Source organism: Triturus cristatus, chromosome 12, assembly GCF_964204655.1.
Source record: "Triturus cristatus chromosome 12, aTriCri1.1, whole genome shotgun sequence".
Lineage (NCBI taxonomy): Eukaryota > Metazoa > Chordata > Amphibia > Caudata > Salamandridae > Triturus > Triturus cristatus.
Window position 1 is genome coordinate 459,147,919 of NC_140595.1, and position 26,155 is coordinate 459,174,073.

Genomic DNA, 26,155 nt, shown 5'->3' on the forward strand with positions numbered 1-26,155 from the left:
TTGTGTCAGGTCTTGTTACTAGCAGGCATTACTTTAATCTATGGAAATAAAAAAAATACTAGCGTGTTAGAGTGCCTGTCGGGAGGCGGGATCGCCTCATTATGTAATGACCTGGACGAGGAGGACCAATGATGGGGTAATGAAGACAGCTCAGATCTTTTCTCTGAAACAAAACTAGGTCTAAGCTCCGAAGAAGGACAAGGTCCGTCCTCTTAAGAAAGATCAGGTCTATCTGTTGAAGCTTGGTTAAACCTATCCTCTGATTCTGGACCAAGCCATTCCTCTACAGCTAGATTAGGCCTATCATCTAAGGCCAGAGGAATATATTAATCTGAAATTAAATTATCCGCATTCTCTATAGCAAGATCAGGTTTATTTGCAGCAGCTAGAACAGATCCAACCTGTGGCTCTTGGTACGAGCTATGCACCACGCGCTATCTAGATAGAGTCTGTCTTTTGAAGCTAAATCAGGCCTGGACTCGAAATATAGATGAATAATTTAATCTGAATTTTGATTATCTCCATCTGTGGCAACAGCTTGCCTATTACCTATATTTTGCACAGGAAGCCTATACAACCGCTTGTGTAGCTTTGCATCATGTACTGTCACATCACTTGAACACCTGGCTAAGTGCATAGCATATTTAGGATGTTGTTCTCAGGTTTTGCAGTAAAGAACGGCGGAAGTAACCTATTTATAGCTCTTGGTTGCTTTGCAGCTAGCCCGTGACAACAGCTTCTCTATTACAAAGAGTCATACTCGGTCCCACTCCTGAATCGGGGTTCTATTGGTAGAGGTACCACAATATACCGCCTATTTAGATTGATATTCTACCAATAGAACCCCGATTCAGGAATGGGACAGAGTATGACACTTTGTAATAGAGAAGCTGTTGTCACGGATTTCCTGAGAAATGGCATGCGTGAACGGCCTCACGCGGTACGCACCTTTGGACGGCTCACGAGTCCCGGTTACTCGATATTTAGTGTAAATATAAATTAGGGAACTGGTGTATACTCTATCTCTACTTTAAAAACAAGAGTAACTTCCCTATAAGCATCGTACAGTGAGAGATGCAAGCTTAGAAGAGGGCTGGTACATACGGCCGCATTCAGAGCTGAGTGTTTACTTTGGGTGTTTACTTTGTTACCGGAGTTACGGGTGACCGCGAGCACGTGACATGTACGTGGTGCGTCTCGCGCACCCCGCTTCCACTTCCGGGTATTTAACTGTACACACACTACATTGCGGTGCTCCCTTCCGAGTACTGAAGAGGAAAACCGTGCGTTTATAACAGGTGAGCAGTTAGCCGTCAAAGTTCGTAACATTTGGGAATTGCTTTTGAGCTTGGTCCTATTGTGGTTCTAGAATGTAAAATGCGGCCACACAGATGGGGTTCTAGCGATCGTCTGCTTATTTCCTTTTAGCTCATGTTCTGCTACAGTGGTAGTTCTAGGTGTTAGTCAGGGCAAGTCTAGGACGATAGCAATACCATAATAAACGTATGAGTTTAACAACAATTTGGCCAATCATTACACACATGCTTTGATACAGCCATTGGAGAGAGAGTATATCTCTCCTAACTATCTACTATATGTACTTTCGAGTATTATTTATGGTCTAGTTATCACTATGCTGGGGTGTCTGCAGTAGGCCATTCATTATGTTATGGGTTCACACAATGTTTTAACCCTCTACTAGAATAACGGACATGGTGAGATACCCGGTAGAAGGTTGAGTTGGGACATACATACTACACTTAGGTAATAAACTTTTTTTGAGATATTAATTATACACTGAAAAGGGGTGCTGATACACATTATCGAAAGGTTATTGTTAAGTTGTGTTGTATTATTATTGTTTTACAGAGCCTTCGGACCGATCATATTGATCTACATATGTGTGTGATGGTCAAGAAATAGAGGCCTAAGTATCACATTTTATTTTAACACTTGATATAGCACAGTGACTGTCGCTTGATCCTGATGAATGCCCTGAATATTATAGTCACTATCGCAGAAACATGTTGATCACTGAAGAGGGTATATGTCCATAACCCGACACTCACTTGCATTTTAACTACTACCACTTAGGAAAGAGGAATAAAGTTGTTACCCCTAAGTAGGTAGTTTTTAATACACTTTTTTCACTCATTCTTTAGCACTCTGCCTCTCCTTACCATTTCGAGTTGGTAGGACCAACACGTGCTTTGCACTCCTGCTCCTTCCCCCTTGGGTAAAGTTGTAGCCCACACGGGGTACCTTGCGGTCCCCGTGTGTTGGAGAAACCCAATGATGAAGCATGTCACCCTCGGGTGAGTGAGGGTTTTCGTCCACAACATTGTTGTGCCCATTCACTCCTTTCCCTTTCCCTTTTCAAGACCAGACATCTTTCTATAGTGCTACCCTATATTTTGTGTGAGATTGATGATAAGGAAGTCATATAGGATAGAAGTTTTCTATTTTGTAGCATTGTTCTTCCCTTTGGCCCCCCTGTGTGAGATACATATATGCAAATAATGACAGCTTTAAATCAATGCAAATTTAGGTGTTTCTCGGTTCGATAATAGTGAAAATATAGACTGGAAGAAAAGGCTAAACATAGCGGAACCGAATAACAAAATCATGTATAAGTACAGGAAGTAGTTCTGAGGTGAAATCTTACGTACTCTTACTTGACTATGGGAATCAAGACCAAAACATCTAACTCCCTATGAGGAGAAGTGCAAAATGGATACAGATCTATTTGCACTGATTGTGTATGCATAATGCTATAATACTCTCATTCCATTCCCACTTCAGATGTTTTGGGGCTAATACACAAAGGCATGTGGCAGTACACAAAACATTACAATAGGAGAACTACTTTACATACTCCAAAATGGTTCCATGAATGGGCCCTATTGATTCAAAACAAATACTCATAAATCCCGACCATACATACATATTCCTCTGCAACTGGCTTGTCCCATCATTTAATCTGATGTCCTTTTGGGGCATAAAAAACACTCTTGCTGCGCCTGATAGTTGATTAATTAGCATCAACCAAACTAGAGTGTTCCACATTCTATCTTCTGAGTGTTGATACAAACGGTCAACCTCGAAGCTGGGGAACTGAGTTTGAGTTTCAGCAGGGACTCTCAACATCCTGTGATTCTGGGCAAATCACTTAATCTCCTGCTAGCTAACTAAATAAATATGTCCATCTGTAAAACAACTGGTGCTCATGTAAAGAGCTCTGATAACTTTGGGTTCAGTTTGTGCTATATGGGGAGAAGAGTTGGCCTTACGGCTAGGGCGGTCGACCTCGAATCTGGGGAACTGGGTTCGAGTCTCGGCATTTACGATGAACATCCTGTGATTCTGGGCAAATCACTTAATCTCCCCGTGCCTAACAAAAATGAACGTGTCCTCATGTAATGCAACTGGCGCTATGTAAAGTGCTCTGATATCCGATTTGGGTCATGATCGCGCTATATAAAACTTTGTAAAATAAAAAGAAATATATAAAACTCCCCAACACCAAAAAAGGAGGCGTTCAATGATAGAGGACAGTGGCGTAACGTAAAATAATACAGCCCCCTGCAGAGTGGGGAGACATCCGTTACAACGCGGTCTTTACACCGCAATATGTTTACAATGTGGCCATTACAACGCAAGTCGTTACAACGACTTGTGCTGAATGGCGCTATACACTAAGGAATAGTATAATTTACTATTCCAACACCTTCCCTACTGTTACATAGGCTGGAGTTGGAAAAGTAAATCATACTATTCCTAAATCCAGCGCCCTCCAGCGAAAGTCGTTGTAACGACTTGCATTGTAATGAATGCGTTGTAGACGTATCACGGTGTAAAGACCGCGATGTAACGTCATACATTCGCAGAGTGTGATGAGTAGCCCTCTGAGTCTTCTGCACCTCACAGACTTACATTGACTTTGGGCTCAATGGGGCACCCCTGAAGTATTTGTTGCCCCTTGACGGCTTGTGGGCCCCCATACACCGCAAGGGCTGCAGGGGTCGGTGTTAGGCCACTGATAGAGGATCGATAAATGGTGCAAAATAGTTGAGCTATGTCTCGGATTTCAGAAAAGTGTGAAAATGAAGAGGAAGAAGCATGTGATGTCTACTGAGAAGGGAAGGGATGAGCTGAATTCCCAAATAATATGCAGAATGTCCTGGGGCCATTGACATCAAGGCCGAATTTCCTGTAAAATATTTTTATGCAGTTTGATTGTGTGTAAATTAATTCTATATGACAACTATGGAAGCCAGGGTTGGATCTATGTTGGACAGCCCTCAATCTCACACCAGAATTTTTAAATTTCCTTAAAATTTCAAACCATATACCTTGACAACTCGGATAGAGTTACTGACTTGAGCTGGTTTTGCGCTTGAAAATGCGGATTTCACAAGGAGATTGGGCAGTCAGAGAAAGAAGAGCTTTTCGGGCTGGAGTCCGAGAGCAAAAAAACAGTAACTGATTCTAAACAGACCTGATCCAGACATGTGAGAATAACCATAGAGTCTGAGCAAGGGTAGAGCTGATTTCTCATTGGTCTAGCATGCTGCAGGAGGCAGCGAGTTCGGCAGCCTAGATGGGCCATGAGGTCCTTACCCCCATTTTCTGTATATCAATGTGAAGAAGCTAAGGAGCTTTCGGACTCCTTCAATCACAAAAGACAATGCTGTCCGTGTATGTGCTCATTGCAACCAATCAAACTGGTCTATTTAATAGGTATTAACTACACTAATAAGTCACTTTACTGTTATACTGCCATTTTTCCCCAGCTTGTTGTAAGAGCTCATGACAGACCTGATGTACAAAAAGCATAAACAAAAATAGTGAGAATTAAAATAAAATGTAACTTTTCCTCTTTGGTAAGAACATATGAGGCATTATCCCATACATACATCTGACAGTAATAAAAACATATTTCTTAAAGGGGAACACTTACATTTACATATATTTTTTAACATTTTCACTCCCTAAGCCAGAGCACAAGGGTTGTTTATTACACCTATATAAAGCCTAAAAAGTTTTGAAAAAAGGTTTTTAATCAAATTGGGTCTACACTAGCATTGAACTAGCCCTTGGATGTCCGGTCGATTACCTATCACCTCAAGTGGGATGATAGCTGGGATGGTTGCGCCCGCCTTTTAAAGCGACAGTGTGACATATTGAAGGTACAGTCACAGATCGATTACATGCTCAGCTGAATTTTTGTGTTTAAGTTTAGAACCTCATCAGCAAGAATGGCATTACCCTAAGATGTTTGGCCTTGTCAGTGGCTCATTAAGAAGCCCTAGAAAATACTGATTTGGGCGCTATTAGAGTGATCAGCCGAATCGGGATCACAAGATCTGCAGTAACTTTGCAAATCTGGAGTATTTCAACCACAGACTTCGGCTGCTGATAGTAGCCCAGATCACCTGGTGTCCACATTGGTGTGGAAATACCGATTTCTGCTTGTTATTCATCAAAATGCAAACTCGGTAGTTTTACGCCCTCTTCCCCTGGATTTACTGATATGGGTCGGTAATTTCACGAGGAAGCAATATTTGGGTATTTGTAGCTCAACTCGTAATGGCGGTAAGTGGACAGAGATATGTCCTGTACGGTGGCAGGCACACACAGGGTTTACCTTTGCAGTGGTTTTCATCCCAGGGGTATGCACAGTTTTGAACTCCGTTGCAGACCAAGGAATTGTTGATGCACATGTTGCTGTGACAAAAGAAACTGCTTCCTGTGCAGGGAGCTGGAAGACAAGGAAGTTGGGTTAGGAAAGTGAAATACAGTTCTATGTTTTTTACTTGAGAGATTTATCAATTCTTCTGTACCTGTTCATACTGAAAATCGACATGTCAGAGATCTTTCAGATATTTAATTCACAGAGCTTTAAAGATATGGAAAACACTGCTCTCTCATTGCTGCTTTGTGCAGAGAGGGGAGTAAAGCATTGTAGAGTGTTGTGCACAAGATGGTGTGATAGCGCACTGCCCTTACAGACAACACATTTTCAATTGAAATTACCTTTACAATTGCAGAGACATACAATTTTACTGATAAAACTGTACAGTGCACAATGATAATCTGTAGAAAATGCCATCACTTAGTGTATTGATTTGTTTTGATCGTAATAAAATATCTATAACCACTAAACTTCAGAATTACAAAAAAGATTGTTTCATTAGTGCTTTCCTAATTCTGATATGTTCTAAAAAAATTGCACAGCTCATTTACAGGCATTTAAATTTAGTTTTGTACTAAAAAAAAAACAAACATTGTACAGCCTTCCTCCAGCAACCCCCATTACCCAGCATGATTGTCACATAAATCCTCTCACTTTGAAGTCAATGAAAAAAAAGTAAACACCAAGCTTCCTCGGAAGACAGAAACTCACTTTTGACCACTGTCTTTGAATGCACAGCAAATCTTACAAGATAAGAACAAAATGTAAAGGCCTGATTACAGAGAGTGAGCATTCGTGGAAAAATACAGTAAACAGGCTATGCTTTGCGGGAGGAACAAAGACATACTGGACAGCCTAAAACAAATAATACCAAAAAATAGAAAGCGGGCAACTGTGAGTTACATAACCCAAGGCCAATGGTAAGCAATGGGTGGAATGCATTCCCAGAAGAGCTTTCCAAATGTCCCCAAGAAATCTTTGCATAGGCTTCGACCAAAAAGTGGTTCCCTAAATGAGAGGAATGGAAGAACACAGATCTGCTAGTCGAAAGGATGGTAAAGAGGCTATTGTCCTGTGGAGGGACAGACACAAGACGAGGAAGGTAAGCCATGGAATAAAAAGCAAGCATGTGATAGTGACAGTAAAGCCAACTAATATGAAGCAATGGGCAGACTCTAAGCCCACCGGCAACATAAAGCTTTCTTTTAGGTGAGAACTAAAAACCATGCTACGGATTGTTTGCAAACCACATTTTTTATGTCCCCTCCCATTCTGTGCACTTTTAACAGTGCAAATGTTACCATTTTCCCCCACTTGAAATGTCTGAAGAGAAAAATCTTGCTTGCGCGGTCTTCCCACACAACTCATAATCCCCATTCACCTGGTCTCTCCTGTCGGTCATACTCAATCGGATTTACTCGAAATGTGGAAACAGACCATGAATGTTTGATTTCACTTAAACTTAAATGCTCTCAAATCCTCTTCACTACAGAAGCCATGTAAGCCTAGGGTGAAACTATTTAAAGTAAAAGCTATGTCAGCCCGGAGCCACACACACAAATAACATCACTGTATCCAGGTGTTGAAGCGCTTTCTGTCTTTCTCAGTATGGGCCGTTTAGTTAAGTATAAAGGCATCACTTGATGCTTATAATGTGATGCTGATAAAACTTGCTGTCAAAGCACAACCTTACATTTAGCAGTCAATGAAAATGTCACTTGCATTATCCCTTATCAGTGGCCAGAGAACATGTACGAACGCGAGGCAGACCTCAATCCACCAGTGCTTAATTTGTAAGAAGAGAAGTGCCAGGGACCTTGTCAGGCGGACACTACAGCATGCACCACCCATTGCTCCCACTAGCGCTACCAATGACAGATCCAGCGCGACTAGCCATCACACTCATACAAGTGTGAAAATTCAGAGTTTAAATATACATTAAAATGATTAATGCATGCCGCCCAAGCTATTCTTGTAGCTTTGGGTGACAGGTATTAGTGATTTGAATGTGAAGTTAATTATTAAACAGCTGCTGCGATCCTTAAAAATAAGGCAAACGGCACCACCGTGTGGCAGGCTGTCATAAGATCTGGTGCTGACAATAAAGTGCAAGTGTTGAGCACCAGAAACCTCCTGCTCAAATAAAGCACTGCTATCCACAAAGCCTTTGTGACAAATAATTAACTATTTCCAGTTTCTTCCTCATTCTACTGCAGAGCACAGCTGTCGACACAAGCAGATAGGGCTAATGGCTGCGATGTCGCTATAAATAACCCAAAGCATGTGCACTGCATGGAAAGAATCCATGCCATTTGTAACTTTCAGGTAAATGTCAACTGGCATGCTCCCTAGGCGCGAGCTTGCCCTAAAAAAGAAGCATTGTGCTTTGTGTTTATACTGTGTCTCTCCCGCTTTACGTGGATGTCACCATGGCTTGATCAGTTCTCTTGGAATAAAGAAACTCCATGAGTCACAATCTGGGGTTCTGGTGGTGCCAGATATAGACATTCAGCACCGCATCACTCTTCTTCCGTTCAACTCATGCTCAAGCCCGGCGGATTATGACTAATTAACAGTATCACTCTGGTCGTGATGTGAGATACCAAAAAACTTCCCACAAAGGCCAAACTACAAACCCACATCCTTCCAGCCAAGTACAACCTAAAGAGAAGCTTATCACCGGTCTGCCAGAGTTCCGGCTGTTTAAAGAGCAGTGGCGGCTCGCCGAGGGTTGCTGCGGGGTGATGGGGCAGGACGGGGGAGGGGCAGGGTGGGGGGGGTAGTGGACTCAGACATACATTGCCGAGTTGGCAATGCAGCGAGCGCAAGGTAAATAGTTGTATTTATTTAATTACTTACTTTACTCCTGTCTGTCGTATGTCTGAGTCCACTACCCCCTCCCCTACCCTGCCCCTCCACCGCCCCGCCACACGCCCCGCAGCACTCCCTCGGCGAGCCGCCACTGTTAAAGAGCTACATAAATGCAACCACAATACAATACATGTACGAAGCTGGTGGGGTTGCTGAAGTTACAATAAGCAGAGCACTTTTTCCATCATTTCTGCCTAGAAAGCATTTCTTTTTTAACAAATAGCAAGGTATTTGTGCTACATGGTCCACATTTTTGGAGGCTGTCATACGGCTTAGCCTCGGAGCATAGCTTGATGGTTAACAAAGCCACACATGAGTGCAAAGCTTAAAACTAGTTAATTTGTCTCTGCTGGACAGTTATGAGCAGGGTTTGGAGCCTTCTGCTGAAGGGTCTCTCAGTCTGTTGTGCCAGCAGTTAAGGGACCTCCTGGCCTAATATTTCCTCAGATGATGTGTTCAGCTCCTCACAGCCTCTGACCGACTGTTTCCTCCTCTGGAAACATCAGCTTTGTTGTAAGGTCTGTCATGAGTGTCATTTAGGGGCCTCCAGGAGCTGCAGCTGCGATCCCAGGCTTGACCCTTGTGACCTCTGGCACTGCCTTTGTCACCCCTGGTCACAGAGGGGGCAAAATCAGTGCCAAGAACACAGGGGCGGCTCTGCATTCCTTATTTTCTGTCCTTTTTAGGTCAAGCCTACAGCGCTTGCTGCAGTACTTTGTGGGCTCTGGAGTACTGTCACAGAACTTGTCTGTTTCCGCTTTTTTTACTTTCTGGTTAGGAACTTTTTTTTTTTCTTTTCACATGTGTGAACGCTTGTTTCACTCTCTGCTCAGGAACTATGAACAGCCCTTCACACAGCATGGTCTGGATTCCCAGTGGGCACACTTCCTCTGCTGTTTGCTGGCCTGCTCGCTTTTCTCCTCCGCTCTTGGGCTCCCTTGGTTCAGTTTGCCTGCCTCTCCTCGCATTTTCGCAGGCTTGATGAAAGATTTGGGTACTTGTCTATTTAATATTCGAGAACTTCCAACTTCCAAGCTCTCAGTGCTGCCTACCCCCACCCCACACACACACACCGAGGAATGCTGACTGGATTGACAGTCGTAAATTGAAAATATGGCGGAGCCAAGTCACGAGTTATCTAAGTTCCATTCTGCACACTATTTTGTTTCTTGTTTGCCTCAGCTTGTGCATCGGAACATCGCCCACTTCACAGACGCTGTGCTTCATGTTTCGGTCAGTATTTGCATCACTGGTTTAATTATTATTTTACTTTAGAGGCTGTGCACCTTTTAACGACGTGCCCACTTTCATTTTCACTATAGAGTCTTGTTTCCTCCTTGTGGCAGCCTGCTCACCCTGTGCCGTCTCTTCTTTCACCCCGCCCCGCCACCCCTCCCAGATCGCTGCTTGAATTTTAAGTTATTTGACCAAAATCACAGGACACTACTTCCATTTTCACCATTGCGTCTTGTTTCTAGCTCGTGGCAGCCTGCCCAGCCTGTGCCGTCTCTCCCTACCACTTCACCCTTCAACCGGCCCCCACCACCTCTCTGAGATCGCTGCTTGTATTTTAAGTGATTTACCCCAAACCACAGGATGTTGAGCCGATGCAGAGACCTGAACTCCCAAGTCGGCAGCTCTGACCATACGCCCTTCACAGCATGTTTGATGCCGTTTCATTGCTGTTTTTTAAAACGTTGACAGATGGAGTACTTTATAAGTGCAAATGCTGTTCCAGTCATATTGTGTGCCATGTCTCTCCACCCTCCTCACCGCTTTTATTTTCACAATCACATCTTGTTTCCTGCTCCCCCCGTGCTGTCGCTCTCTATCCCTTCACCCCAGCCCTCCGAGATCACTGCCTGTATTTATTGTGATTTAGCAAAATCACAGAACACCACTTTCATTTTCACCATTGTGTCTTGTTTCCTGCTCGTGGCAGCCTGCTCGTCCTGTGCCGTCTCTCCCTACCCCCTCAACCCGCCACCACCACCCCTCTGTGACAACTGCTTGTATTTTAAGTGATTTGCCCAAAATCACAGGATGTTGAGCTGATGCTAAGACTCAAACTGCCGAGACAGCAGCTCTGACCGCTGCCTTTCACAGCATGTTTGATGCCGATTTTTAAATGTTGCCAGGTGGAGTCATTAATAAGTCACCAACAAAAGATTACGGTAGTAATGTATATTAGGGTGCACATCAAGACAATTAGTAAAATCAGATCGGGTGTACAGTAATAATTGTCAGAAAAGAGGAATAGATTGAATAGCAAGATAAATTTATGGTGCCACTCGGGATAAAAAAGCACCCTACTACCTAGGTGCTAGAATACACGGGTCATGCACGGCAATCCCCGTGATGAAAAAAATTTACACAGAGATATCCCGGCACTCCAAAGTCACAGTTGTTATTCGTATTGGTTATTAGCCAGAGAAGCAGAGAACAAAATATTGGCAATGAGAAACTGGCTACAGAACAGATTAGGTCCTCACAATAATGTATGACAAAGAATAATTTAATTCGGAATTTTACAAAAAAAGGGAAAGTCGCAATCATAAACACAGATCAGAATTCCCTAATACATTTGGTTCTAGTTGTTAGTTCATGGAAAGGAGACTTATAGTCTCCAAATCTTGATCCAAATGGATGACAGCCGACACGTGTTTCGTCACGTATAGTGACTTCCTCAGGGCTTTACTTGTAATTCTAGAAACGATTTGAGTATCAGTCATGCAATTATGCTTGTGCCAGACGGTGTTTCGATTGTTTATTTTTCAAAACCGCGCTCATGGGTTCGAAAAGATTCTATAGAAAGATCCGTAATCGTTGCCCTTGTAGTTGTTTGGAAATGCTGTTTATATCACGAGGAATGGTCCTGATATCTGTACAACTTGTATTGAAGAATAACAAGTCTCCACCAATTATTTCTATTATTTAGGAAAGGTAGACCATATTACAATTTGCTATAACCCAGGGTACTCGGCTATGCTATCTCTAGTAATTAGTCGTTGTGACGGTCTTCGTGTGGTATTCTAAATAGTAGTTCTTAATGTGTTTATTTGCTCCGCCATGCTAAGTGAAGTCAAAGGACCGGCTATGGTAAGCCCGCGTAATATAGTTGGTGGGAACCGAAAATTGACTCCCGTGTCTTCTTCACAATGGTAGACCATTGTGAAGAAGACACGGGAGTCAATTTCCTCGTGATATAAACAGCATTTCCAAACAACTACAAGGGCAACGATTACAGATCTTTCTATAGAATCTTTTCGAACCCATGAGCGCGGTTTTGAAAAATAAACAATCGAAACTCCGTCTGGCACAAGCATAATTGCATGACTGATACTCAAATCGTTTCTAGACTTACAAGTAAAGCCCTGAGGAAGTCACTATACGTGACGAAACACGTGTCGGCTGTCATCCATTTGGATCAAGATTTGGAGACTATAAGTCTCCTTTCCATGAACTAACAACTAGTACCAAATGTATTAGGGAATTCTGATCTGTGTTTATGATTGCGACTTTCCCTTTTTTTGTAAAATTCCGAATTAAATTATTCTTTGTCATACATTATTGTGAGGACCTAATCTGTTCTGTAGCCAGTTTCTCATTGCCAATATTTTGTTCTCTGCTTCTGTGGCTAATAACCAATACGAATAACAACTGTGACTTTGGAGTGCCAGGATATCTCTGTGTAAATGGAGTCATTAATAAGCTCAAATGCTGTTCCAGTCACATTGCGTGCCGTCTCTTCCCACCGCTTTCATTTCCACCATCGTGTCTTTTTTTCTGCTCGCCCTGTGCTGTCTCTCCCTACCTCTTCAACCCGCCCCCACTATCCCTCCAAAATCACTGCTTTTATTTTAAGTGATTTGCCCAAAATCACAGGACACCACTTGCTCATCAGCGACTCGGCACCCTGATAGTTCTGGGCCGCACAATATACTATATTACTAAAACCTCATAAGGTCCCAATGGTGAGACCTATTGCATTGCAAATGCTTGTTTCATTATACTGTTAATGAATAATATTCTGTTATTCACTATTAGATATATTTTTTTTAATGGAGCACATTTGCTGGAACAGTACCTTTGGTCGCAGATGTAGGAAGTTAAAATGGTATGAGTGCGTGCTTGCAGGTCAGTGGGTGTTTATGTGAGAGGGAGTGTGTGTATGTCTGAGCTTTTGTGTCTGTATGTGTAAGCATGTGTGTGTCAGTGAGAGCTTTGAGAGATGAGTGAGATTATATGAGATTGCATGTCTGTAAGTATAAATGAGTGAGAATGAGTGAATGAGATTAAGAATAAATACAAACAAATGAGTTAGAATGTATAAGAATGACTGTAAGGAGGTGTATTGAGAGAGTGTGAGTGAGAATGAATGAGTACGAGTGGGTGAGGGTGAGAGAATGAGTGAGACTGAGTAAATGTGAGTGTAAGCAAGTGACTGTGAGTGAGGGCGAGAATGTGATGTGATGTTTGCAAGTTTGTTCTGGGCCCTGATATATTGAATGTAAATACAGCCTTATAGAGACACTCAGGGTAAAATACTTGCACTGGCACACTGGGGTCAATTCTTGACATAAAGGGCCCCAATGGTAAAATACTGGTACTGGCATACAAGAGGTAATTCATGGCATATATGGCAACCATGAAAAAATACTGGCATACTTGAGGAAATTCTTGGCATGAAGACACCAGTGGTTAAATGCTGCCACTAGCACACTGGAAGTAATTCTTGGGATATGGGAGGGTGGCAACCACATGCAAAGGTAATTTTAGACATAAGGGTCACCTATGGTATATGGACAGCATAAATTCAAAATTCCTGGTACTGACATTTTTTCTCATTTTTGTTAAAAGGGGGCACCCTTGGAATATGGGTCACCCATGACCAAATGCTAGCCCTGGCACAAGCAGGTAATTGTTAACATATTGAGGCACCCACAGCACATTTTGAAAATAAATGTAGTCAACTCCTGGAGCACATCAGGTTTCATTGGCTTTGCACACCACAAAAGGATGTGAATATAAGAGTGGCCTTTCAGCGCCTATGGCATTTTAGCAAATTATCTGGAAATTGTTTTTTAAAAGTGCAATATTTCACCCCATTCTGTTTTTTAAAACATTTAAGGGCCAGAAACCTCCAAGAAGAGGTTTAGCTTATTCGCTTCACTCGCTCACTAAATTATAGGGCAAGTATTATGCCCCACAACTTTCAAAGATCAAATCAGCATCATAATATGGGTGGCATCTGAAATAGGCATTTGTCTGTGTTATGTTGTTATACTAATCATGCAGGTCTTATGTAAATTCAGTGATGTCAATTGTGATGTAAGAGTCATGTGACATGCTTTCCTGGAAAAAAATCAAGGTCCAGGGTGATATGATGTCACTTCCTGTGATGCCATTACGGTCAAAGGTTATGTGATGTCAATTCCACAAAACCTGGTATTTTGGTCAATCGATGCCCATGGACATGACTGTCCTTCCTAGCCTTCGTGATCACTTAATCTGAGGATCTTCAGTTCCTCAGCAGCTCCATACAGGTCTCTCACAACAGAACACTCTCTATGCCGCTCTAAAGTAAATGTTACCTTCGATTTGAATCATGGGCCCCGCAGAACGCAATGATTCTCGTCCTTCTACCAAGTACTGCTCCAAATTTACAGTTTAAACATTAAATGCAAAAAGTGGCAACATTACATGCTATACACTTCACCCAAAAGGAACGGAAAGGCTGCCCCTTTAAGCATCCAGTAGCATTAGAACAATTTAGAATGGCCCCTATCTGCCAGAATGTTACCTGTGAGCAGATGCCAGGCTGAGGTAGCCAAGTCTTCCTCACCCAGTCTTCACAGACATATGAACATGTGTTGCATACAACCCGTGAGAGCCTCTTATCCCAGCTCACCACAAAAGCTCACCTTATTCTAAAAGGTGGACAGTGGAAGCTGCAGCTCAAAATCAAGTTTATGGTTTAGGGATATTTATTAGGTGAAAACCATGAACACACCAAAGGGAAATGTTGTAGACCCCAAACAAATAAACCAATGTGTTACTGCTACCATTTTCAAGAAAACATATCACCAGGAGGAGAGAACCTCCATTGTAAATGCTTCTGACTCAAGAGTCTAGCAAGGGACAGGGAAAGCAGAGAGACAACAGATAGAACATGCTTTAGAAACCATGATACAACTTCCATCCCTGCAGAGCAGCTAACCCTGACTGAACCCAACCTGCCAAGAAGCGTCAATACGCCCCAAACTCCAGGCACAATCCATTACCTCGATGCCACCTACCAATATATCAACCAGGATCTTTGCTGAAATTGTACAGGTATGCCATAACTGATTCAACATGTGAAAACATGTTTTAGAAACTGCAAACTTCACCTCTACAATCCATTCTTGATATCCTGTAACCCCTTTTTTTCTCACAAATGTAGCTGAGAGCAGGCAAGAAATAAAAAACCAGTTTCTGCATACCAAATTTCACCTTTTTGCGCCAAATGACTTCATGAAGGATCTGATCTCTTTCTTCAGCTGTAGACAGTACCATCTTCTCTGTGCCACTAAAATTCTCCATTTGGCCTCTTCGTTCCAATGAACGGGAGGCCACCCCTGATAGCCCTCAGGAGGAACTCTGGGCCTCATTTACAAGCCCCTTGCACCGTCGATGTGTCACTTTTTTTACGCAACAGCAGTGCAATCAGTGCGCCACACTGCGCCATATCTACAAACTGACGCAATGGGTCCAATACGTTAGTTTGTAGAGCCCTGCGTCACATTATACCCGCAGGTATAATGCATGCAGGGTAGGCGTTCCCATCTAAATAAGCCACGTAAGATTAGTGCTGTGAAATTTACAACATTTCACTGTGTCACTCTACAACTTCACTGTGTCAAAATCCTTACGCCTGCTCAGACCAGGCGTAAGGAATGATGGACTCGCCTATATGTTCTGACACATTTCTGGAGTTGCGTCAGGTTTAAGACCAACTTCAGCAATGCATCACTTTTGCACCGACAGTTGTGTCAGAATTTCTGATGCATCTGTTAACCCTTGCACCATGGAGCATTGTATTGTAAATATAGCGCATCCATAGTGCCACAAGGATATTTGCTGCAGGCGCAAGGAAACTGGCTCATCGATGCATCAGTTTCTTGTAAATGAGGCCCTTTGCCCCTCTGGCTCACTTTACCTGGCCATAGGGACCTCCCGAGCCGCCCTGATTGGCCAAAGCTCTTTTGAATCATTGGTCCCTCTATGCCCAACACCTCTTCTGCTGCTCTCCATTTCGTACCCAGATAAAGGACCTCTGGAAGATCACCATCATCAACTTCACTGTGTCTAGGGCTAGTGTGCAACTCTGTTATGTTGGCCCTAGGAGTGCTAGGCACCTTAATGGTAACAGTGTCTCAGAACAGCCCCAATCTCTAATACACAAAGCAGGAGTAAAAACAGGAGAACCACAAGCCCACAGCATTTTTGGTACCCGGCTGACTCTAACCCCTCTCTAAAACCATTTTAAACAGGATTGCATTTGGGGATACTCATTTTGGGGGTCTTACCCCAAAGTAGAGATCCAAAACCAGGGGTCCAAAAGCAAAATAAACTGAGGTAGTCAAAGATCCCTGAAATTAAATAATTGAAAATCTGCATTTTCTAAATTTCTGAGGTGATTTACCTCCAGCTACCCGGTGTATGAGCTCTTTATTTGACAGAAAGGTACAAGCAGTACTATATTTTGGAGCATGAGAACATCTGCACATGGAGAGAGACAATAAAGTATTTCCTGAAGTCAGTACAGAAATGAAAGAGGGAGGGGAGAAACTTTAAATGTACATTGTTGGAGAAGCATTACTATCAAAGTATACCTGTCCAAAAGAATAGTTTTCATTCTTGCTTTGTTGAGTAATTGTTTCCAGGACAGTTGGAAAGTGGGGGAAACTTAACTAACCACAGAGTTAATGATTAAACCAGCAGTTTAACTTATTTAGGACCTATAAAACCTTTCTTAAACCAAATAAAATATTCATGCATAAGCATTAATTGTTCTGTTTCTATTTAACACTCATTCATGCCAATACACCAGCTTCCAACAAGCACTGGCAAAGCTAATAGGTCTTGCCTGTTCAAGTTCTATTGGTTTTGTTAATGTTTTTTAGCCATTTTGTAAAGCAATGTGTCTGCTATGCAGCATGGCTGGAAGTAGAAACAAAAACGCTATGAAAACTTATTGGCTTTGCCAATGCTTAGGAAAAAAGAGCTATGGCATGGTCAGTGCAGGACGCATCCTATAGTTTTTTTTCTGGCTTGAGAGAAGGGGCAAGCAGCTATGGAGGAGGGGAGATGGAGCAAGCAATGACGTAGGGGAAGAGTGATGGTTATGGGGCAAGCAATGACCAGGGGTGGGGGTGGGAGTATGGGCAAGCAATGTTGGGGAGGGGTGTGGGGAGGACAGGGGAAGCAATGAAAGGGGGATACAGATAGTGGGGAGCAACTGAAGAAATAATTCAGGAGGGGGGACAGGGCAATCAATGACGGGGAAGGGGAATGAGTCAAGCAACAACTTGGGATGGGGATGGGGTAAGCAACAATAACAGGGCAGCACCCAGGGAGGGGAAGCAATGAAGTGGAGCAAGTCAGGAGAGAAGGGGAGACGGCTGACAAACATCCTGCTAGCAGAAACATTGCTTTGCCATGATTCTGGACTGCTTTGTTTTGTTTCACTTTTATTGAAGCGAAGTTTGGGTACCCTCTTTAATAGAGAGCTTCTTACCAAATTTTCGATGTTTCGAAGCACTGTAAGCACGGTTTTCTTTTAGCTCAATTTAACAGCTCTCTCTCATTTGAGCAAACTCAAACGGAGGGAAGGCTGAGCGGACTGACAGGATTCTAAAGAGTGATCTGCAACTGACAGCTGATGCCAGTGGCGAGCATTTAAATCAGTGAGCCACTTTGTCACTGAATCAGGATTTAACCCTTCACTAGAATAACATTGCAACTTGCCTCCTCATTACAGATTGTCTTTTTTACCCCTGTCTGCTGACATAAAACTGCAGCATCATGGCTGCAGCACTCCTCCACGCAAAATGTGCGCATGTGGCTGGAACAAACATGTGTGTGCCTAAACACCCCAGCTTTCACTGCTCAGCGATTCATGCAATGCAGCCGCCACAATCGGCTCGGACACCCGCCAGCTGGCTTCCATTACTGCCAGTAGGGCAAGGAAATGTTCCTCCTGTCCTTAGTCTGTGGTTCTTCTTCCAGCATACTCTTTCATTGTATTCTTTGTGCCCATATGCACTGTTCATTACTTGTTTCCATTTACTAACACATTGACGTGTCTGTTAACCGTGTAGTTTGTACATGCAGGTCCTTCCGCCTGGCCTGTGACATCCAGAACAGTCATTATTGAAAGAAGCAACCTTTTATAGATAAGTTCCAACACTTTTAGCATCATTTGACATTACGTCTGTCTTGGGAAGAGGTGTGGCGCCGCGGCCAGGGCGACTGACTCCGGAATCTGGGAATCACGGTTCGATCCCTGCGCCGGCGGCAGATTAGCCCAGCACCATGTGACTCTGGGCAATAGCTTGCTTAATCTTCCCCACGGCCCCCAGCGCCTAGAGACCTTTATGGGTGATTGTTCACGCTTACAAATGTGGTTTATTATTATCTATTCACCTGCGTCATCAGCATGAGTTAGTTGAGGGAAGCATAAGATCCAGGACAATATGCTGCTTGTCTAAACACTTATAAGGTCCAAAAGGCGAGACCTATTGGCTATGCCAATGCTTGTTTAGATCTCTCCTCTGCCTCTATGAGTACCTTTAGAAATATGAGCATAAGTGACTTATGCAGCACCTGCTGGGTTTTTTTCTCTTCTTTTCTCCCTATGCGCACCGACATGAGAAGGGAAGGGGCATGTCGATCTGTGTCTGCGGTTTAGGTGGCACCGTGCAAGCCAGTTAAGCAACATGCCTAGCCTCTTCGTGTGGAACTGGTGGGAGGGTTTTCCTTATGAGATTATTTTTTTTAATTAGGCCAAAAGTTTTTTTTTTAAGCCTAATTTTCAACATCTATGTTATGTGATAGGCATTTGTATAGCAGACATTCTGTCATTTGCATGGCCACGTAAAGCTTTTGATGATAATTCAAATTACTCAATGGTTCTGAAGCTACCACTGAAGAGTGGGGTTGAGTCAATTGGAGATGATTCATTATCACTATTGTGTTCTGATTCTGTTCCCGCTTACGGAGGCGAGCTTTGCTATTATGCTGTGGTTGCATGCTTCTAATGACTTGCTTTTTAATATAGCGCTTCATCCATATGGATGTCATTCCCAAGCACTGTAAATAAAAGATGTTACAATGACACAATTTAACAGTACTTGGCTTACCACCAACAAAAGGATGGAAAGCAGAACAGGCTTGGCTGGAGTTTGAAATTATAGCGTAAAGATCACCACCTATCCCAGCGGCGAGCATTTAAGTCATGGACACATCACTGGCGGTAGAGGCAAGACCCAGAGGTGAAGTTTTCATTGGTGCGGCAGGTGCAGTATCACCGGGGCCCAGAAGTGAGAAGGGGTCCACTGAACCCTAAGTATTGCTATATTTCTCAGTTCAAACACCTGTCAGGGGGGGGCATTTACTTCCTAGCACTAGGGCCCATGACCAATTGGCTACGCAAATGGGGAAGACACCAGTGTTGGCTAAAAAATACAGCATTTGCAGGCAGGATGAATGATTGTGGATAAACAGCTGCATTGACTCTGCTCTGTGGTGCTGGCAGTATTGGAAGGCGGCGGATACATCCATGGAAACAATCAATACCCGTGGAAAGGTTTACATAAAGGCACTAATTCCGCGTGACAGGCTCCCTTCCCGCCCGCCGTGTGGGCAGCGAAATGTGACTGAAATAATTTATCTCACTTTAGGGAAAGCCGCACGCATCCTCCAATCAGCATTGAGGCCCGTCTCCCAGGCCTTGCCTACCAACAGTCTGCGGTTTGTTTGCAAGGAGGCCGCAGCTGGGATAGTAAAGCCATGAGAGGGGACATTCTGGATATCGGAAGACACAATATGCTCATAAATATTCGACGTCGTACACATTTGCCTAAATACACATCACAGTATTCCAGTAGCCTCGAAAAGTGACTGTTCAGAGGTGCGCGTTCAAACATAAACAGCTGGCTTAGAATCAACGCCAGCCCAGCTGTGCCAACCAGGCGGGCAACTAGAGACAAATTTCGGGGGGGCTGATAGAGATTTCGGGGGGGGGGGGGCTAAGTCTTCCAGCCATGGGCAGAGTGGCTGTAAGAAGGGGTGAAAACACAACAAAAGCCTCATTAACGAGTAAATGGTCTTTTAACCCCTTCGCTGCCAGGCCTTTTCCCCCTCCTGTGCCACGCCCTTTTTTGGCTATTTGGGGTACTGCGCGCTGAGGCCCCTGTAACTTTTTGACCACATAAGGTATCCACGCCAAATTTGCGTCCTTTTCTTCCAACATCATGGGGATTCTGAAGGTACTCATGGTTTTTGGATTCCCCTGGAGGGGGTCACAGAAATGAGCCAAAATACAGCAAAATGTAGTTTTTTTGGGAAAAATGGGAAAAATGGGCTGCAAATGAAAGCATCTGGGTTTTTCCCTGCAAATGTTATCAAAAAAAGTGTTTGTGGGGCTGAAATCACCATTTTCCCAGCTTTTAGGGAATACCAGACTTTTGTCAGAAACCCAACATTTTTTACAGTTTTGGCATTTTTCTGGGACATAGCCTATTTTTGCTGTATTTGTGCTTTCGACCTCCTTTCAGTTAATGGTAGAAATGGGTACAAAAGCAATAATGGATCCTGGAAAGCTATACATTTTGGAGAAGTAGACAAAATTCTGAATTCAGCAAGGGGTCATTTGTGTAGATCCATCAAGGTTTCTTTATAGAAACAGTTAAATATAGGATAAATTGAAACATGTTTGAGAAAAAAAGCCTTTTGTGTCAACGTTTTCACCTGTAACTTCTTCTAATTATGACAGCTCTTTGAAAGCAATATACCGTTACATCCGCTGGACATTACTAGTTGTGGGGATATATAGGACTTGTAGGTTCACCAAGAAACTGAGTAGCAACTTGCAATGGTTTTTTATTATGTACCGGGTATATAGTAATTATTCTGTAAAAATGTGTACATGGAAAAATCGGTATGAAAGACACCTATGTATTTCTGAAATGGGAACAAAATATAGAGTTTAGTGACAGTAGATATTTGCACATTTCCGAAATTGGGAATACTCATACTAGCATGAGAATTATCAGTCATTTTTTAGAATGACTTCTTTTTTACACAATGTCTTTCATTTGGAAGGCAGAAATGCATCGAAAGTCAATAGGGTAATTCAGATTTGTAAAGGAACTGTTATTACCCAAGTCCCCCGATAAAAATGGTACCTCACTTGTATGGGTAGGCATAGTGCCCACAACAGGAAATGGCTCAAAACCCAACGTGAACTCATCACATTTTCACAATGCAAAATTACCCTTTTTTAGCAAAGTGCCTAGCTGTCGTTTTTTAACCCTAGCTTTGCCGGCACCTAGGGAAACCTGGCACACCTATACATTTTTGAAAACTAGACACCCAGGGGAATCCAGGATGGGGTGACTTGACTGCCTCCCACCAGGTTCTGTTACCCAGAATCCCTTGCAAACCTAAAATATTGCCAAAAAAACCACATTTTCCCCATATTTCTGTGGTTGAAAGTTCTGGAATCTGAGTGGATCCACAAATTTCCACCCACCCAGTGTTCCCCAAGGTCTTCCGAGAAAAATGGTACCTCACTTGTGTGGGTCGGCCTAGTGCCCGCCACAGGAAACGGTGCAAAACGCAACGTGGACACACCTCAATTTCGCTGTGAAAAATGACCCTTTTTTGGCAAAGTGCCTAGTTGTAGGTTTTGAACCATAGCTCTGCCGGCACCTAGGGAAACCTAGCAACCCTATACATTTTTGAAAACTAGACACCCAGGGGAATCCAGGATTGGGTGACTTGACTGCATCCCACCAAGTTGTGTTACCCAGAATCCCTTGCAACCCTAAAAAATTGCCAAAAAAAACACATTTTCTCCACATTTCTGTGGTGGAAAGTTCTGGAATCTGCGTGGATCCACAAATTTCCAACCACCCCGCATTCCCCAAAGTCTTCCAAGAAAAATGATACCTCAATTGTGTGAGTCCGCCTAGTGCCCGCGACAGGAATTGGCGCATAACGTAACGTGGACACATCTCAATTTCGCAGTGAAAAATGACCCTTTTTTGGCAAAGTGCTTAGCTGTAGTTTTTGAACCATAGCTCTGCCGGCACCTAGGGAAACCTAGTAAACCTATACATTTTTGAAACCTAGACACCCAGGGGAATCCAGGATTGGGTGACTTGACTGAATCCCACCAGGTTGTGTTACCCAGAATCCCTTGCAAACCTAAAAAATTGCCCAAAAAACACATTTTCCCCACATTTCTGTGGAGGAAAGTTCTAGAATCTGCGTGAATCCACAGATTTCCATGCACCCCACGTTCCCCAAAGTCTTCCGAGAAAAATGGTACCTCACTTGTGTGGGTCGGCATAGTGCCCGCAACAGGAAACGGTGCAAAACGTAACGTGGACACACCTCAATTTCACAGCGAAAAATAACCCTTTTTTGGCAAAGTGCCTAGCTGTAGATTTTGAACCATAGCTCTGCCGGCACCTAGGGAAACCTAGCAAACCTATACATTTTTGAAAACTAGAGAGCCAGGGGAATCCAGGATGGGGTGACTTGACTGCCTCCCACCAGGTTCTATTACCCAGAATCCCTTGCAAACCTAAAACATTGCCCAAAAAACACATTTCCCCACATTTCTGTGGAGGAAAGTTCTAGAATCTGCGTGGATCCACAAATTGCCACCCACCCCGCATTCCCCAAAGTCTTCTGAGAAAAATGGTACCTCACTTGTGTGGGTCGGCCTAGTGCCCGCGACAGGAAACGGCGCAAAACGCAACGTGGACACACCTCAATTTCGCTGTGAAAAATTACCCTTTTTTGGCAAAGTGCCTAGCTGTAGTTTTTTAACCATAGCTCTGCCGGCACCTAGAGAAACCTAGCAAACCTATACATTTTTTAAAACTAGACACCCAGGGGAATTCAGGATGGGGTGACTTGACTGCCTCCCACCAGGTTCTGTTACCCAGAATCCCTTGCAAACCTAAAAAATTGCCCAAAAAAACACATTTTCCCCACATTCCTGTGGTGGAAAGTTCTGGAATCTGCATGCATACACAAATTTTCACCCACCCCGTGTTCCCCAAAGTCTTCCGAGAAAAATGGTACCTCACGTGGGTGGGTCGGCCTAGTGCCCGCGACAGGTAACGGCGCAAAACGCATCGTGGACACACCACAATTTCGCTGTGAAAAATGAACTTTTTTGGCAAAGTGCCTAGCTGTAGTTTTTGAACCCTAGCTCCGCCGGCACCTAGGGAAAACTACTAATATCACACATTTCTGAAAACTAGATACCCGGGGAATTCCAGGGAGGTATGGCTTGTGTGGATCCCCAACGTTTCCTTACCCAGAATGCCCTGCAAACCTCAAATTTAGCTGAAAAAATCACCTTTTTCACACATTTTTGTGTGGGAAAGTTGTGGCATCACCGAGCTGACACAAATTTCCTACCACCCAGCGTTCCCCCGGGTCTCCCGATAAAAACGGTGCCTCACTCGTGTGGGAGGCCCAAGTACCCGCGACAGGCAAGGGCCCACAACGTAGTGAGGCGACATGAAAATTGCCTATCTCAAAACTACCTGGTTTTACAAGGGGGGTCACTTGGGTTTTTGGCCCGGTGCTTGGCGGCCACCTAGGGAAACCTACCAAACCCACACATTTCTGAAAACTAGACACCTAGGGAAATCCAGGATGGGGTGACTTGACTGCCTCCCACCAGGTTCTGTTACCCAGAATCCCTTGCAAACCTAAAATATTGCCAAAAAAAACACATTTTCCCCATATTTCTGTGGTTGAAAGTTCTGGAATCTGTGTGGATCCACAAATTTCCACCCACCCAGTGTTCCCCAAGGTCTTCAGAGAAAAATGGTACCTCACTTGTGTGGGTCGGCCTAGTGCCCGCCACAGGAAACGGTGCAAAACGCAACGTGGACACACCTCAATTTCGCTGTGAAAAATGACCCTTTTTTGGCAAAGTGCCTAGTTGTAGGTTTTGAACCATAGCTCTGCCGGCACCTAGGGAAACCTAGCAACCCTATACATTTTTGAAAACTAGACACCAGGGGAATCCAGGATTGGGTGACTTGACTGCATCCCACCAAGTTGTGTTACCCAGAATCCCTTGCAACCCTAAAAAATTGCCAAAAAAAACACATTTTCTCCACATTTCTGTGGTGGAAAGTTCTGGAATCTGCGTGGATCCACAAATTTCCACCCACCCCGCATTCCCCAAAGTCTTCCAAGAAAAATGATACTTCAATTGTGTGAGTCCGCCTAGTGCCCGCGACAGGAATTGGCGCATAACGTAACGTGGACACACCTCAATTTCGCAGTGAAAAATGACCCTTTTTTGGCAAAGTGCTTAGCTGTAGTTTTTGAACTATAGCTCTGCCGGCACCTAGGGAAACCTAGTAAACCTATACATTTTTGAAACCTAGACACCCAGGGGAATCCAGGATTGGGTGACTTGACTGAATCCCACCAGGTTGTGTTACCCAGAATCCCTTGCAAACCTAAAAAATTGCCCAAAAAACACATTTTCCCCACATTTCTGTGGAGGAAAGTTCTAGAATCTGCGTGAATCCACAGATTTCCATGCACCCCACGTTCCCCAAAGTCTTCCGAGAAAAATGGTACCTCACTTGTGTGGGTCGGCCTAGTGCCCGCAACAGGAAACGGTGCAAAACGTAACGTGGACACACCTCAATTTCACAGCGAAAAATGACCCTTTTTTGGCAAAGTGCCTAGCTGTAGATTTTGAACCATAGCTCTGCCGGCACCTAGGGAAACCTAGCAAACCTATACATTTTTGAAAACTAGACAGCCAGGGGAATCCAGGATGGGGTGACTTGACTGCCTCCCACCAGGTTCTGTTACCCAGAATCCCTTGCAAACCTAAAAAATTGCCAAAAAAACACATTTCCCCACATTTCTGTGGAGGAAAGTTCTAGAATCTGCGTGGATCCACAAATTGCCACCCACCCCGCATTCCCCAAAGTCTTCCGAGAAAAATGGTACCTCACTTGTGTGGGTCGGCCTAGTGCCCGCGACAGGAAACGGCGCAAAACGCAACGTGGACACACCTCAATTTCGCTGTGAAAAATTACCCTTTTTTGGCAAAGTGCCTAGCTGTAGTTTTTTAACCATAGCTCTGCCGGCACCTAGAGAAACCTAGCAAACCTATACATTTTTTAAAACTAGACACCCAGGGGAATTCAGGATGGGGTGACTTGACTGCCTCCCACCAGGTTCTGTTACCCAGAATCCCTTGCAAACCTAAAAAATTGCCAAAAAAAACACATTTTCCCCACATTCCTGTGGTGGAAAGTTCTGGAATCTGCATGCATACACAAATTTTCACCCACCCCGTGTTCCCCAAAGTCTTCCGAGAAAAATGGTACCTCACTTGGGTGGGTCGGCCTAGTGCCCGCGACAGGTAACGGCGCAAAACGCATTGTGGACACACCTCAATTTCGCAGTGAAAAATGAACTTTTTTGGCAAAGTGCCTAGCTGTAGTTTTTGAACCCTAGCTCCGCCGGCACCTAGGGAAAACTACTAATATCACACATTTCTGAAAACTAGATACCCGGGGAATTCCAGGGAGGTATGGCTTGCGTGGATCCCCAACGTTTCCTTACCCAGAATGCCCTGCAAACCTCAAATTTAGCTGAAAAAATCACCTTTTTCACACATTTTTGTGTGGGAAAGTTGTGGCATCACCGGGCTGACACAAATTTCCTACCACCCAGCGTTCCCCCGGGTCTCCCGATAAAAACGGTGCCTCACTCGTGTGGGAGGCCCAAGTACCCGCGACAGGCAAGGGCCCACAACGTAGTGAGGCGACATGAAAATTGCCTATCTCAAAACTACCTGGTTTTACAAGGGGGGGTCACTTGGGTTTTTGGCCCGGTGCTTGGCGGCCACCTAGGGAAACCTACCAAACCCACACATTTCTGAAAACTAGACACCCGGGGGATTCCAGGGAGTTATGGCTTGCGTGGATCCCCCAACGTTTCCTTACCCAGAATGCCCTGCAAACCTCAAAAAACTTTCGAAACTATACAGCCACTTGTGTTTAAACCCTGGATGTTTTACGCAGATTAAATATCGTAAGATCATAGGAGGAGTGCCCAAAACAGAGAGGCGCACATTTTAAATTCCATGTTCATTATTTGCTCACAACAGTTCTAAACAGACCCGATTTGTGATTTGGGTTTACCTAAAACCAGCTCACTGGTAAGTGCAAAATGTAAATCGGCCCCTATTGGTCATCTTGTTTATTTGGGGAAGCTTATGGTTTTGGTTGTGTCTTTAATTTGCTACTCTGCACTAAG

At 43.8% G+C, this 26,155-nt stretch overlaps 1 protein-coding gene across 1 annotated transcript in view; it reads right to left on the reverse strand.

The window, feature by feature from the left end:
- The window catches only part of NETO2 (neuropilin and tolloid like 2), a 272,005-nt gene that overhangs the window by 10,052 nt on the left and 235,798 nt on the right, over positions 1-26,155 (reverse strand). Inside the window, exon 8 of the mRNA XM_085637557.1 lies at positions 5,648-5,761. Coding sequence (XP_085493683.1) covers positions 5,648-5,761 — 114 coding nt within the window. The remainder of the gene's footprint in view (positions 1-5,647; positions 5,762-26,155) is intronic.